Raw genomic sequence first — 15,814 nt, 5'->3', positions numbered from 1 at the left:
TGAATTCTTTTCATGTCTTTGTAAGTCATTTTGTGTCTTTTTGTGTCTTTTTTGTCATTTTGTGTCTTTTTTTGGTAATTTTGTGTCTTTTTTTAGTCCTTTAGTTCAACATAAAATGTGATTTTGAATCTTTTTTTTAATTTTCAAAACACTATCATGCTCAATAAAGAATTTTAAATGTGCATTAATTTCAGAGTAGACTGAGACATTAGACTGCATCATTTTCAATTAAATTCTGGAAAAGTTGGTGTGTTCTAAAACTTTTGACCAGTAGTGTACATGCATATGAGTTAACATGAAAATGTCTTAAGTAGAAAGACTGGCTTTTGTTATATCTTGAAGTTCTAAGTGTTAAGTGGTTCATGTGTGTCTGTGTTTCTGTGTGCACCAAGTCTGGACTGCCTGCAGCTGAATGAGGAGATCACAGTGTCCCTGGCACAAGCAATAAGGAATATGACATCTATTCGCAGTCTCAAGTAAGAAACACAATCTGGCCTTCTGTGCTACCCTCATTACTTCTGACCTTTTCAGTTAATTTTAAAGGCTAATCAACCGTAATCTGCCCTGTTTATAGCAACCCATTATGTACATAGTTGTAAGTATTTATTATATGGAGCTAAGCCTGCCAATCTATTCAAGGCTGACGTCTCTATGTCCTACCCTCCAGTCTCCCCTGATGCACTTCACTCACACATATCCAGTGGCACTCAAATAATCTGGTCTATTTATGATTAGCTTTCCATGTAGCTGCCAGCTCACTCTCACCGCTCACATTGCAGCCATTGCAGTTCATCATTCCAGCCTGTCATCGGCTCCACATGATGTTCACATAAACAACCCCTCCCCCTGGGAGAAACTTACAATTCCCTCTTTCATAGTGCTAAGTTGTAAAGTATTGCCCACTGATGAGCTAAAAGGTCATAGGAGGCTAACGCTGCTCATACAGCATATAAATACATATCATTCTTACATGAATATAAATCCTCCTCACACGCAAGATATCCTCTTCTAATGTGGAGCCAATAAAACAATTTCACAGAGGATTTGATTGCTTGTTTGGGCAGTTGATTTGAGCCTTTTGTTTGTGCATTGTGTGTGTGTTGCCAGGCTAAATAAGACTGTTGCAGCAATGGGACCGTCAGAAGAGAACAGTGTGCTGGATGTCATAGCTGCTGCAGAGGGACTGACACGAATGCAGGAGATAGAGTGAGCATGCTGCACATAAACAAATGAAATGATCCCCATTATAGTCTGTCAAAACAAAAATATTCTCATCATGATGTGTTTATTGTCTTGTTGTGGCAGGATGGACGGCTGGAGGATGGCTGAGAGAGGAATAGAGCGGCTCACCAGAGTGCTTCGTATCTGGACGGAGCTGGTGAAGATCAGGTAGGCAAAGAAAGAGTAGATGATACACTACCGGTCAAAAGTTTTAGAACACCCCCTTTTTTTTCAGTTTTTTATTGAAATTCAAGCAGTTAAAGTCAAATGAACAGCTTGAAAGGGTACAAAGGTAAGTGGTGAACTGCCAGAGGTAAATAAAAAAAGGTAAGCTTAACCAAAACTGGAAAATAATGTACATTTCAGAATTATACAAGTAGGCCTTTTTCAGGGAACAAGAAATGGGTTAACAACTTAACTCTATGGAGTCTTGGGCTATTTTGTCCATTTTTGAATTCTTTTCATGTCTTTGTAAGTCATTTTGTGTCTTTTTAGTCATTTTGTGTCTTTTTGTGTCTATTTTTGGTCATTTTGTGTCTTTTTTTAGTCATTTTGTCTCTCTTTTTTACTTTCAAAACACTATCATGCTAAATAAAGAATTTTAAATGTTGCAAATGTGCATTAATTTCAGAGTACAATGAGACATTAAACTGCATCATTTTCAATTAAATTCTGGAAAAGTTGGTGTGTTCTAAAACTTTTGACCAGTAGTGTATATTTAACATACACTACTGGTTTATTGAAAATGATTCAGTTTAATGTCTCAGTGTACTCTGAAATTAATGCACATTTGCAACATTTAAAATTCTTTATTGAGCATGAGTGTTTTGAAAATAAAAAAAAGATTCAAAATCACATTTTATGTTGAACTAAAGGACTAAAAAAAGACACAAAATTACAAAAAAAAAGACACAAAATGACAAAAAAAGACACCAAAAGACACAAAATGACCAAAAAAAGACACAAAATGACAAAAAAAGACACAAAATGACAAAAAAAAAAGACACAAAATGACTTACAAAGACATGAAAAGAATTAAAAAATGGACAAAATAGCCTGAGACTCCATAGAGTTAAGTTGTTAACCCATTTCTTGTTCCCTTAAAAAGACCTACTTGTATCTGAAATGTACATTATTTTTCAGTTTTGGTTAAGCTTACCTTTTTTTATTTACCTCTGGCAGTTCACCACTTACCTTTGGACCCTTTCAAGCTGTTCATTTGACTTGAACTGCTTGAATTTCAATAAAAAATGGAAAAATTGGGGTCAAACTTTTGACCGGTAGTGTACATAATGTTGCATTTTGTTTACCTTAACCTTATCTTTGGTGTGAAATCCAGAGTCTGTAGGTTTACCCTGCAAATACCTGCATTGTGAAAGTATTATCACCAGGTTGTGTGCTCTCTCCACTTGATATTTTACACATATATACATCATGCATGTTATTATAATCCTGCAGATAATTATTGCATGGGTCTTGCTAGCTGCAGAGCCTTTGTCAAGTTGTAGAAAGAGTTCCTTGGAACATGTGAGCAATCTTTTTTGTACTTGTACTTTTTGTCTGTTGTGGGGTTGCAGCTGTATGAGATTTTTACGGTACTATTATTGTCTCAGGAAATATTAGGGTTTCATATGACACTTAAAACTGTATTTTTTTTAACAAACACTTAATATAAATGGAACTTTAACAAACTTTTTTTTTAAATAGAAGTATGTAAAAAATCTCCCTAAAATTTATTTTAAAAAATTCCTATGCCATAGACCAGCTATTCTCAACCTTTTTGAGTCGCGACCCCCAATTTAACATGCATGTTGTCCGCGACCCCCGCTCACTGAACAGAATCTCACACGCACAGTTCAGATCACCCAAAAAAAGAAACAAAATGACCAAAAAAGACACAAAATGACCAGAAAAGACACAAAATGACCAGAAAATACACAAAATGACCACAAAAAGTAAACAAAATGACCAAAAAAGACACAAAATGACCAAAAAAAGACAGAAAATGACAAAAAAAGAAACAAAATAACCCAAAAAAGAAAAGAAATACCAAAAAAAAGACACAAATTGACCACAAAATGACCAGAAAATACACAAAACGACTAAAAAAAGATACAAAATGACTAAAAAAAACCCCACAAAATGACCAAAAAAAGACATTAAGTGACCAAAAAGACTAAAACACATGAACACTTTAACACAGTGGAGACAGAGCTGACTTCCAAAATGATTTGGCAACCCCCAGAAATAATCTTGCGACCCCAATTGGGGTCCCGACCCCAAGGTTGAGAACTGCTGCCATAGACAAGCAACCGTCCACAGTACGATAATCCTCAATTCTTACACCATAGTATACAAGTACCTGACATGGTAAATCTGCAACTCCAGCATGGTGTGAGCTATAAATGCAGCAGTTATTGTACAAAAGATCATCCCTTTGTGCCTGTTTCTGCCGCACGTGTGAATTCCCACACTGCCGCGGTCCTTGAATGCACCGCATGCGCACTGATCGGCTCAGAGCAAACATTTTTGCTGTCAGTTTGTGAAATGTGACAACCAATTTGCCGCTAATAAGTGATTTGGAGCTAACCGCTAACTGGCAATAGCCTGAAAGTTTATGTTGCTATATTGCGAATTTCTGTTGATCATACATTGCATACTGAATGCTAATTGATCAGTGACAGTGAATGTCACTCTTATGTTGCATCTAAGCCTGTAGCTTAATGCTCATTTTGGTTTAATTGATTAATGCTGACTTGAATAACTAATCTTGAGCTGTATTTCATATGTTAGCTGGTTAGAGATATCTAGCTCAGTACATTTTATGTCTAAGTTATACTTTATTTCCTAATTAGTCTGTATTGTTGTGTTTGTATTGCAGCAACCACACACTCACACCCAAATGCCGATAAAACCGTTAGAACTTTATTAAAGGACTCTGCCTCTTATTAATGCACTGAGTTGAACATTACGATACATTACAAAACTCGTGCATTCCTTAATAAAACAAATCAGTTGCCTTTACCGCTCATAAATATTTTAAATGACACAATAATCTACTGCTTTGGTATCTTTGGTTAAACTTGAGAGTAGAGTTAAGTTGTAGATAAAGACTATAGGTTTGCCAACTGATGATTGAGCCTGTATGATAACTAGGACCCACCTTGAACTTGCCTTAGTTGGAACCACAGACTGTATATAAATAATGGACGTAGTCACCGTGACGTCACCCATTGGTTTGTGGCCCGTTGGAAGCCTCGAGTTCAGCGTTATACTCGTCACCATCTTGTTTCCGATACAGGAAGCATGACCATATTTGGACTGTGGAGGAGGAGAGGGATCTGATCACTGACTACAGCCTCTCTACACCTCAACCTGACTGAGAGAAGCTGCTGCTAATTCATGTTAGCATTAGCTGGAGCATTAACTGGGATGTTAGTTTTGGCTAGCAAAAAAACAAAAACAAAATGTATCTTTCTTACCTCAGAAAACTGAGCAGCGACTCCTTGGAGTGTCTGTTAGTCCAACCAAACACTGAACAAGACATTTAATGAACAAAACGTTCAAATAAACTGTCATTAAGTGAAAATACAGTGAAAGGGTCAAAGTTATGAGACCAAATCGGTAAACGTCCTCTTTTCTATCTATATAACGTTATATATAACTTTATTGACACGTTTCCATGGATACGCATTGCTCTGCTTCTCTCCTGGTGACGGCTCGCCTTGTCAGTGACCTGTCAATCAAAGGTAGCCCCGCCCCAAATCATATGATTCTTTATCTTCTATTTTCTTCTAAATGGGGCCATTATTAGAACTATTGACATCAAATTGTCTTGAAGAAGATTTTTTACTAGCGATTGAGACCATAATGTTGTCCCTGAAATTTTTTTCTGAGGTAATAAATCAAGTGAGAAGTTTTCAAATTTAGCACTGAAATGAATGGGCAGATTTATTTTGCAGCCAAACTTAGCACCCCCTGCTGGAATTTTCGATGCATTGCAGGCTTTATGCACTTCCTGGTTGGCCTCCATGCTCAGACACGGAGATTGCCGCCTGGTTTGATCTCGACTACAGACTGTAAGGTCCCTTGTTGGGACACTATCTCAATGACATTTTTACACACAGACAGACATATTTAAACACCTGGTAAGGTACGGTAGTTCCCACTACAGTAGGTGTCTCCCAGTGGTGGAATGCAACAAGTACATTTACTCTACTTAACTACAATTTTGAGGTACTTGTACTTTGCTTGAATATTTCCATTTTATGTAACTTTATACTTGTTACTTGTTATACTTAACTCCACTACATTTAGCTGACAGCTTTAGTTACTTTTCAGGTCGAGATTTAACATAAAAACATGATTAATTTAAAGTGATTAGATATTCTTTTAACCCATTGAAGCCTGGAAAGCGGATACGTCGTTTTGTAGTATTTGTATAAGCTCTCAAATACTTTTTGAGTTTCATTTCTATCTGCTACAGAGGCTGAAAAATCTATTATTTAGTAGAAGCGTTGACACTTCTGTTGAATTTCCAGAAAAACTTCAGGTTTTAGGGGCTTATTTTAAAATCGCCCAGAGGTTTTACAGGCAGTTTTACATACATAGCAATACCTCGGTTAAGTCATGGTCACCTAACAGATATATATGTTTAAAAAAAAAAAAAAAAAAAAAAAAAATTCTTCTTCTTTTCTCTTCTTTTCTTCTTTAACATATAGCACTCCTTAGCAATGACAGTTAGCTCTTAAAGTTGTGTACTTACTCGATTCCTATGGTCTATGTCTAGTACCATCAGGTTGAATGCACTTATTGTAAGTCGCTTTGGACAAAAGCGTCTGCTAAATGACATGTAATGTAATGTAAAAAACATGTAACATAGTTTTAATTAAACCTCATAACAATATATTAAGCAGTTAAAATGAGCCCTGTCTTTTTAAAATTAAAGCACTGACATAAAAGCATCAATTCAAATAATCTAATAATGTATTTTGAATATATAAAACAATCTGAGTGGGTCCATTCTGCATAACAAGTACTTTTACTTTTGATACTTTCACTACATTTTGATGCTGATACTTTTGTACTTTTACTTCAGTAAGGGATCTGAATACTTTTTCCACCACTGGTGTCTCCAAGAAAACATTTAGTCTGGGTGACACACACACACAAACACATGCAGTGTGATTTACCACACACATTGTGTATTGTTTTCAATACCAGCGTCGCTGTCATGACTGGTAATCACTCAAAACATACCAGCCATTTTATTTGACTGTCAGCACCTTGTTTATGAGGACCAGCTGCTTCTATTCACAGCAGGTACTTCCGTTTTAAGTGTTGGACACACAGCCACAGAATGTGTCTTTTAATAGGTGTTGCTGTATTCATCCATTAATGACATGTGGGATTGTTGAACATGTCAATCTTTTATAGTTTAAAACTGCAATTTGCTTCACAGCTCCTGACAAACAGTTCTGACTTCAGCACCACCCAGTGGTAGAATGAAAGAAAACACTGACCTCCTTTAATCAGTGGTGGAAGAAGTATTCAGATCCCTTACTTCAGTAAAAGTACTAATACCAAGATGTGAAATGACTCCACTACAAGTAAAAGTACTGCATTCAGAACTTACTGAAGTAAAAGTACAAAAGTATCAGCATGAAAATGTACTTAAAGTATTAAAAGTAAAAGTACTCGTTATGCAGAATGGACCCACTCAGATTGTTTTATATATTCTAAATATACACTACCGGTCAAAAGTTTTAGAACACCCCAATTTTTCCAGTTTTTTATTGAAATTCAAGCAGTTCAAGTCAAATGAACAGCTTGAAAGGGTACAAAGGTAAGTGGTGAACTGCCAGAGGTAAATAAAAAAAGGTAAGCTTAACCAAAACTGAAAAATAATGTACATTTCAGAATTATACAAGTAGACCTTTTTCAGGGAACAAGAAATGGGTTAACAACTTAACTCTATGGAGTCTTGGGCTATTTTGTCCATTTTTGAATTCTTTTCATGTCTTTGTAAGTCATTTTGTGTCTTTTTTTGTCATTTTGTGTCTTTTTTTAGTCCTTTAGTTCAACATAAAATGTGATTTTGAATCTTTTTTTATTTTCAAAACACTATCATGCTCAATAAAGAATTTTAAATGTGCATTAATTTCAGAGTAGACTGAGACATTAATTTCAATTAAATTCTGCATCATTTTCAATTAAATTCTGGAAAAGTTGGTGTGTTCTAAAACTTTTGACCAGTAGTGTATATTATTAGATTATTATTATTATTGGTGCATTTATATAAGCAGCGGTTTATTTTCTCAAGATAGGGCTCATTTGAACTATTTAATATATTGTTATGAGGTTTAATTTTTAAAAACTTTAAATGTATCTTATTTTTTATATTAAATCTCGACCTGAAAAGTAACCAAAACTGTCACATAAATGTAGTGGAGTAAAAAGTATAAAGTTATCTAAAATGGAAATACTCAAGTAAAGTACAAGTACCTTAAAATTGTACTAAAGTACAGTACTTGAGTAAATGTACTTAGTTACATTCCAACACTGCCTTTAATGTAATATTGTGTGTGTGTGTGTGTGTGTGTGTGTGTGTGTGTGTGTGTGTGTGTGTGTGTCATCTTTCAGCCTATCAAAGAACCTTCTCAGCGACCAATCAGGAGACGAGCTACTGGAGGCTTTGACCAGCTGTCCTCTCCTTGAAGAGCTCCAGTAAGGACATTTTTATATGAAACAAATTCCTGTAAATGCTGTTATATAAAACAGATTAATCTTATCAGCTCTACCATTTGTTATTGCAATAATTTGTATTGTGTATTTTGGTTAAAGACAAGAATAAGATAAGATAAGATAAGATAAGATAAGATAAGAAATACTTTATTCATCCCAGCAGAGAAATGTAGGTGTTCCAGCAGCCAACATACACACAACACAACACAACACAACACAACACATGTATACATACATATTCCACAGAACATGAGCCCACAATACATAGCCTAGTATAGAGGAAGTGGAATGGATGGTCCATGTGCATTAGTAGCTGTTACTCATAGAGAACAGTTACAGCAAGTGTGCAAATATACAGGTGTGTAAATACATAAACAGGTGTGCAAATATACATGTGCAAAAAACGTGCAAAAATACAGTTTGGTAAATACAGTATAAGTAAATTTAAATAAATGTTAAATAAATATTCTTCTGTCCTTACTAAAAGGGGAGTCATTATAAAGTGCAATCGCAGGAGGTAAAAACGTATTCTTGAATCTGTCCTTTTTGCAGCTTAGCAGCCGTAGCCTCCAACTAAAAACACTCTTTTGTTTACACACTAGACTGTGCAAAGGATGCGTGTTATTGTCCATAATACTCAACAATTTCTGTACCATCTTTCTCTCCATCACCACCTCCAGGGACTCTACAGCACAGAGCCAGCCCTCCTAATCAGCTTGTTTAGCCTTTTAGAGTCACAAGCCCTTATATATTAGCCTGGGTATACCCAGACTGCCTTGCGCGCTCAAATTTAATTTCGAACCTCCATCCAGTCTGGCAACCAGGAAGGTTTCTTAGCCCTGTTTTAGGGATCCAATCACAGAGCGGGGAGGGACGGCAAGACGATGACGCGTACTACTCGGCACTTGGAAGCTTGTAGTTTTCTTACGGATCCAACATGGCTGCTGCAGACGCGAAACTCTCTTTAGCTGTAGATGGTGTTTTAAACAGTTTAGAGCAAAAGTTGAAAGGCGAAAGGTCTCTGAGGGCTCCGCTGTCCCCCGGCGGTCTCGCCGGTGATCTGGCTCCAAGCCGGGGGACAGCGGAGCCCCCAGAGACCCGCAGCAGCTTGTTTATTGCCCATAAAATCAGTGGATGTGTGTGGCTGAATGACATGAGGGGGAATAAAGCGTGAAAATAAATAATCTTGCAGAAAGCGAGAACTGGAGAAGCAAAGCAGCAGCAACACTCTCTCACAGACACACATACAACAAACATCCATCTCTGTTGCTCTACTACGTCATCTGGTATAACTGATCTGATTGGCTAAGAGCTACCTACAGACGCTTTGATAGACATTCTAAGCGCCCAATAAACGGCTCCAGAGGATCGTAAACCACGCCTCCTCTACGGAGAAATACATTGCTCGTTGCCAGACTAGACCTCATTTGAGAATAGTCTGGTGTTAGCCAGGCTACTTATATATATAAATATCTCTTCTTTTGCATATTTATATCAGCACAAAATGAAACCAGCAACCTCCTGCTTTCTTCCAGTCTGTCTGATAACAGCCTCGGTGATGTCACTGCTGCCAGGATGGCCCTGGTCCTGCCGTCACTGACACACATCTCTGTGTTGGAGTAAGTCAAACACACATTCAAATCTCTCATTGACATGTATTACATTTGTCAGGCTTGCCTTGAGGTTTATGTTGTTTTTTTTACACGTGTATCTTACTTTTCTAGTATTTCAGAGAACTGTATTGGATCTGAAGGGGCAGTGAGTCTGTCCAAAGCATTAATGTGCATGAAGAACCTCACCAAGATTAAGTAAGACTCTTTAGATGCTCCTTTGTGTTGTGACTCCCTGTTTTGGGAGTCACAACACCAATGGGTGACTAGATTTATGGATTATAAGCTTTACACTAAATATTGTCTTTCTCTTTGTGTGTGATCTGGCAGTCTGACCTCTGTTGGGACTTCAGAGCTGTGTGCTGTAGCTGCCAGTCTGGCCTACTGTCCCCTCATAAAGGATGTGGGGTAAGATTCAAAATCATCATATAATACAGGGGTGTCAAACTCTGGCCCGCGGGCCAAATTTGGCCCGCAGTGTAATTTTATTCGGCCCACGAGGCAATACCAAATTATTATCTTATTATTGTACTATAAAAGCTGACCCGCTGGTATTATACGGCGCATTTACCGCTAATACTACAAATCCCACAATGCCCTGCTGTTGTTTTGGCGCGTCAATCAGGACAGGACCCAGAAACGCTCCTCTGTGACAGTCGTCATAGCAACCTCAAGCTAGAGCTGTCTCCCAGCTACCCCTTCCCAAAAATGGAGAAAAGAAAGGCAGAATTTATTAACCTGTTGAAAAACTTTATTTTGATATTTAAATCAGAAGGATGCAAATAGAAAAGGCATAGGATTTTTATTTAATAAATTAATGACATTGATGTGTTTTTTATTTGAAATTTGATTTTGCATGTCTGCACTATTTAGTTATATATTGTATGTTTATAAGCGTTGCTGGTTCCATATTTAATGTTAAAGCAAAACATGTTTGGTATATATTAAAAGGTTTATTTGTTCAATGTTGGCCCGCGATTTTATTCAAGTTTTACATTTTGGCCCATTGGGGTTTGACACCCCTGATATAATAGATTATCAGTAAATTCGGATAAAAGGGATGATTTAATTATTTTTTGGTGTGGTGTTTATATATGGTAGGTGTTGGTAGAGGTAGGCAGCAAAACTTATTTTAGCCAGCTAAAAATAATCGATGTCCCTTTAGGTTCAGGTGGGCAATTAATTTTCCCAAGGGGCCACATGACCAACACCACGAAGGTTGCAGGGACCGGACCAAAACTCTGAACTAAATTCTGCTCAATATTAATGTAATCGCTTTATAAAATACAGTAAATTATCTGGTTTTGAGCTGCTACTGATAGGAACACATGTTATGATGAGACTGTTAATGTGGAGTAAATCAAGTATAGCAGTAAAATGTCATTATCTCTGTTTCTAGTCTGGGATGGAATCACTGTGGTGATAAAGTGGCAAAGGAGCTGGCCAGAGTCATGCCTCTCTGCCAGAGGCTGACTAGAATAGAGTGAGCTTGTGAACACACACACACACACACACACACACACACACACACACCAGTGGCATTTTGGTATTTAGCATTTTTTGTGTGTTTCAGTTAAATTAGATTAAAAGGTTTTTTAGTTTGTTTTGGTGATACCTATAGGCAAAAACTTATGACTATTAGACTATTACTAAGAAAACATCCAAAATTAATGTTTATGTGGATTTTTTATTTATTTTTTATTTTTTTATACACAATGTGGTTCCTTGACAGAGAAAAAAAACATATTTCTTTCCCATTTTTTCATAGATTTTTGCATCTTTTTTTTCCCAATTTTCCAAGTTTTTTTTCTCATAACTTTACGATTTTAATCTCAGACCTTCTGATTTTCTTTCTATGAATATAATAATAAATTCAGTTTCTCTTTTAGTTAATTTAAGATTAAGATTAATTACTGCTAATTACTACTATCACAATGAGGAAATTCAACCTCTGCATTCAACCCATCCTTTTTTTTTTATAAACAAGTGCACACACTCACAACTGGAGGGAATAAAACGGTTTGTTTATTTGTTTGTATGTTTATTTATTCTAGTCTGGAGTCAAACAGTGTGACTGTTTGTGGAGCGGAGGCCCTGCTGAGAGCCTTACAGTCGTGTCCTGCTCTGCAGCTCATCAGGTAATCTCATCCTGTCTCTCAGGTTTGGCTCTTACAGGCACCTGTAGTTTCAGTTTATCACCTTCACTACCTGCAGAAGCTCATTAAACACTTTGCTGTCACACTCAATTTACAGTGTCATGCTAATGCCTGTTTTATATTCCAAATCAGCATTTTTTCTTCTTTTTAACCCTTTGATGCACAACATGGGTCTAAAGTGACCCGATATGTACACGTTTTTATTTTCTATATCTTTGAAATAAATTATTTTCATCATTCAGTATTCCAGGTTTTCCTCAATTAGTTTGTTCTTGATCATCATACATCCTAATTTTATATTTTCCTTTATTCATTTTTTAATAAAATACCTTTTTGTGTCACTACTCTTCTAATTCACAACATGGGTAAAAAAATGACCCAAATCCATTATTTTAGCTAAGTAGCTTGCTAAGCTACCTACTTAGCTAACTTCTTGGCTAAGTATCTAGCTAAGTATCTTGCTAAGCTAACTACTTAGCTAACTTATTGGCTAAATATCTAGCTAAGTAGCTTGCTAAGCTAACTACTTAGCTAACTTCTTGGCTAAGTATCTAGCTAAGTAGCTTGCTAAGCTAACTACTTAGCTAACTTATTGGCTAAGTATCTAGCTAAGTAGCTTGCTAAGCTAACTACTTAGCTAACTTCTTGGCTAATTATCTAGCTAAGTATCTTGCTAAGCTAACTACTTAGCTAACTTATTGGCTAAGTATCTAGCTAAGTAGCTTGCTAAGCTAACTACTTAGCTAACTTATTGGCTAAGTATCTAGCTAAGTAGCTTGCTAAGCTAACTACTTAGCTAACTTCTTGGCTAATTATCTAGCTAAGTATCTTGCTAAGCTAACTACTTAGCTAACTTCTTGGCTAAGTATCTAGCTAAGTATCTTGCTAAGCTAACTACTTAGCTAACTTCTTGGCTAAGCATCTAGCTAAGCTAACTACTTAGCTAACTTATTGGCTAAGTATCTAGCTAAGTATCTTGCTAAGCTAACTTCTTAGCTAACTTATTGGCTAAGTATCTAGCTAAGTATCTTGCTAATCTAACTTCTTAGCTAACTTATTGGCTAAGTATCTAGCTAAGTATCTTGCTAAGCTGACTTCTTAGCTAACTTCTTGGCTAAGCAGTTAGCTTAGCAAGCTACTTAGCTAAGTAGTTAGCTTTGTAATACTACAAAAACTTTTTTTCTTCATAAAGTATGAGAGGCAAAATAGAAATAATGATCTGTTGTTATCAAAAACAAGATATTTAAAGAATACTTGGAATATTCAATCATAAAATAAGTTGATATAAAAAGATAGAGCACAGAAACACACAGCAGCATTAAATAACATGAGAAATGAATGAGGGTCATTTTTGACTCATGTTGTGCATTAGAAGGGGGGTCAATATGTCGTGCATCAAAGGGTTAAATATACTTAATCATTGAAAATATATAATGTTTCACCACTTTTCACCACTTTTCAGGCTGTGGAAAAACAAAGTTTCCTCCAGTGAGGAGCAGAGGTTCAGTCTGAGGGACAGGAGGCTGAACTTCTCATCCATGTGATCAGTGAGGAGTTACATTCCCCTGCAGCTCCGGCCAAGTTAAAGATGCTAATTTAAATTATGTTTCGATATGATCTCCATGTAACATTTCAAGGTTAAAAGCCCCTTAACCCACTGAGGCCTAAAACGCCTGTAAAACCTCTGGGCGATTTTAAAATAAGCCCCTAAAACCTGAAGTTTTTCTGGAAATTCAACAGAAGTGTCAACGCTTCTACTAAATAATAGATTTTTCAGCCTCTGTAGCAGGTAGAAATGAAAATCAAGAAGTATTTTAGAGCTTATACAAATACTACAAAACAACATATACGTTTTCCAGGCTTCAATGGGTTAATCTGTGGTGCAACCAAAGCAGCAGAGTTCTCCAGAAAAGAGTTAAAAGAGCTAAAAGAGTTCTCATCCCTTTTGGAGGGAACAATTCAAGTACAGATGCACTGTTGAATGTTGTTGTTGTGAAAGGTTTTATCTGTGAGAAAATCAAACTTCTATTTTTGAGACTATTTAAAAGTATGACGCTGCACTAACTGGCCTCTAGTTTCACAGCGGTTAACTGGGGTGATCAGCTGACAGAGTGCTGAAGACACAATGTGCTTTTCAATCCAATCCCCTTTATTTATATAAAGCACAATTTTAGCAAACACAAGGTTCCCAAAGTGCTGCACAAACAATAAATACATAACACAATACAAAGAGATGTAGTAAACAATAGAACAGTAAGATGCAATAAGATAAAATCAATTAAAAATGGGATAAATATGCTACGTTATGTTAAAGATAATATAGATAAGAACAGGATGTGCAGTCTAAATACTGAACAATATAGACAACAGAGAAATGCAGAGACTTACTTTTGGAACATTCAAAATAAATAAAATAAGCACCTACATTGATCTTACAGCAACTATTTTAATCACTAAAATAAAAAATAAAATAACAGTCCCAACTGGGGACTTACTTAGGGCTTAGAATTGTATAAATAAGTGAACTAATGCTCCAGAAATGTATTTTTTTACTTGTTTAATTGATAATTCACTTGTTAATAGTGTTACCCGGCAGTGAACTTATTTATAAGATGATGAACTGTGTTTTAGCTGAAGGTAAGTATTAAAGAACTATAGGGGGAAAGTGTTGTGCTGGGACTCTTCACCTAAGTATAATTATTAACCCGTTTAAATCAACAATATCAATATAATCAAATGAACAGATTAATAGGGTGTATTTGCTGGTCACAAAGGGAGTTTATAACAGTAAGTGTGATGTATCTGCCTGGACGCTGATGAATCTTAGTGGTAGATTTAAATTCTACAGATCTCAAAGTTCTGTAGAAGTGTGATGAGGTTAAAGATATCGCTGTCTGAGATAGCAGCTGGAGGAACAACCCATCAAGCTTTTTATTTTGTATCAGCACCACCTGAAGCACCCACACCGCCATGAACCTAGAGGCCAGGATGTAAAGGATTCCCTAGTTTAGTTGTAGGTACAACACAGACTCTAAACCAGGGGTGTCAAACTCAAATACACAATGGGCCAAAATTTAAAACTTGAATAAAATCGCGGGCCAACATTGAACAAATAAACCTTTTAATATATACCAAACATGTTTTGCTTTAACATTAAATATGGAACCAGCAACGCTTATAAACATACAATATATAACTAAATAGTGCAGACATGCAAAATCAAATTTCAAATAAAAAACACATCAATGTCATTAATTTATTAAATAAAAAATAAATAAAAATCGTATGCCTCTTTTCTATTTGCATCCTTCTGATTTAAATATCAAAATAAACTTTTTCAACAGGTTAATACATTTAAAAATAAAATAACAATAATAAATCTAATATTAGAGGTAAATGCGCTGTATAATACCGGCGGGTCAGATTTTATAGTACAATAATAAGATAATAATTTGGTATTGCCTCGCGGGCCAAATAAAATTACACTGCGGGCCAAATTTGGCCCGCGGGCCAGAGTTTGACACCCCTGATCTAATACAATGAGTCACTTTGCACTATAATGTTTATTGGAGGCCACATAAGTGAAAACACAACAAGTCATTAACTTACAGTAAAAGAGTTACTCTGTTATCTCTTATGGTCATTCAGGTTGTGGTCTCTATCCATTGTACATATTTATTTTTCTGCTGTTGTCATGAAAGGACATTTTGTTTGTTTTCATTCAAACTAAGTTTCATTTTTATTTTATTTTATTTTTTACATAAGAGGATAATGCTTAACAATAATGAAATTTAACAAGAAATGTGAAAGAGCACAAACTGAGACATATTGCACTCAAACCACTGTCATGTCTCTAAACGTGATGATTTTATTACGATACTCTCATTCTGAGATAAATGCACCTTATTTCCATTTCTCATTCCTCTGTGTGTTTAATCTCCTGGTACTGTAGTTCATCTTTGAAAAGTGTTTTTTATTGTTTAAGGTTTGTGATAAAGTTTGACTTCTGCCAATATCTTACTCTTTCATTCTGACTTGCACTGAGATGTCAATTGACATTAAAAAGAAAAAGGATGACATAAA

At 35.9% G+C, this 15,814-nt stretch overlaps 1 protein-coding gene across 1 annotated transcript in view; it reads left to right on the top strand.

Moving 5' to 3' along the window:
• nlrc5 (NLR family, CARD domain containing 5) overlaps window positions 1-15,814 on the top strand; it is a 77,682-nt gene extending 61,868 nt beyond the window's left edge. The window contains exons 44-53 of the mRNA XM_059335107.1: window positions 393-476; window positions 1,108-1,206; window positions 1,306-1,389; window positions 7,864-7,947; window positions 9,501-9,584; window positions 9,690-9,773; window positions 9,906-9,983; window positions 10,975-11,058; window positions 11,630-11,713; window positions 13,194-15,814. Coding sequence (XP_059191090.1) covers window positions 393-476; window positions 1,108-1,206; window positions 1,306-1,389; window positions 7,864-7,947; window positions 9,501-9,584; window positions 9,690-9,773; window positions 9,906-9,983; window positions 10,975-11,058; window positions 11,630-11,713; window positions 13,194-13,275 — 847 coding nt within the window. The 3' untranslated portion in view covers window positions 13,276-15,814. The remainder of the gene's footprint in view (window positions 1-392; window positions 477-1,107; window positions 1,207-1,305; window positions 1,390-7,863; window positions 7,948-9,500; window positions 9,585-9,689; window positions 9,774-9,905; window positions 9,984-10,974; window positions 11,059-11,629; window positions 11,714-13,193) is intronic.

This window comes from Centropristis striata, chromosome 6, assembly GCF_030273125.1.
Source record: "Centropristis striata isolate RG_2023a ecotype Rhode Island chromosome 6, C.striata_1.0, whole genome shotgun sequence".
Lineage (NCBI taxonomy): Eukaryota > Metazoa > Chordata > Actinopteri > Perciformes > Serranidae > Centropristis > Centropristis striata.
The sequence above is the reverse complement of the archived record's forward strand: the minus strand, read 5'-3'. Positions and strand labels throughout refer to the sequence as shown.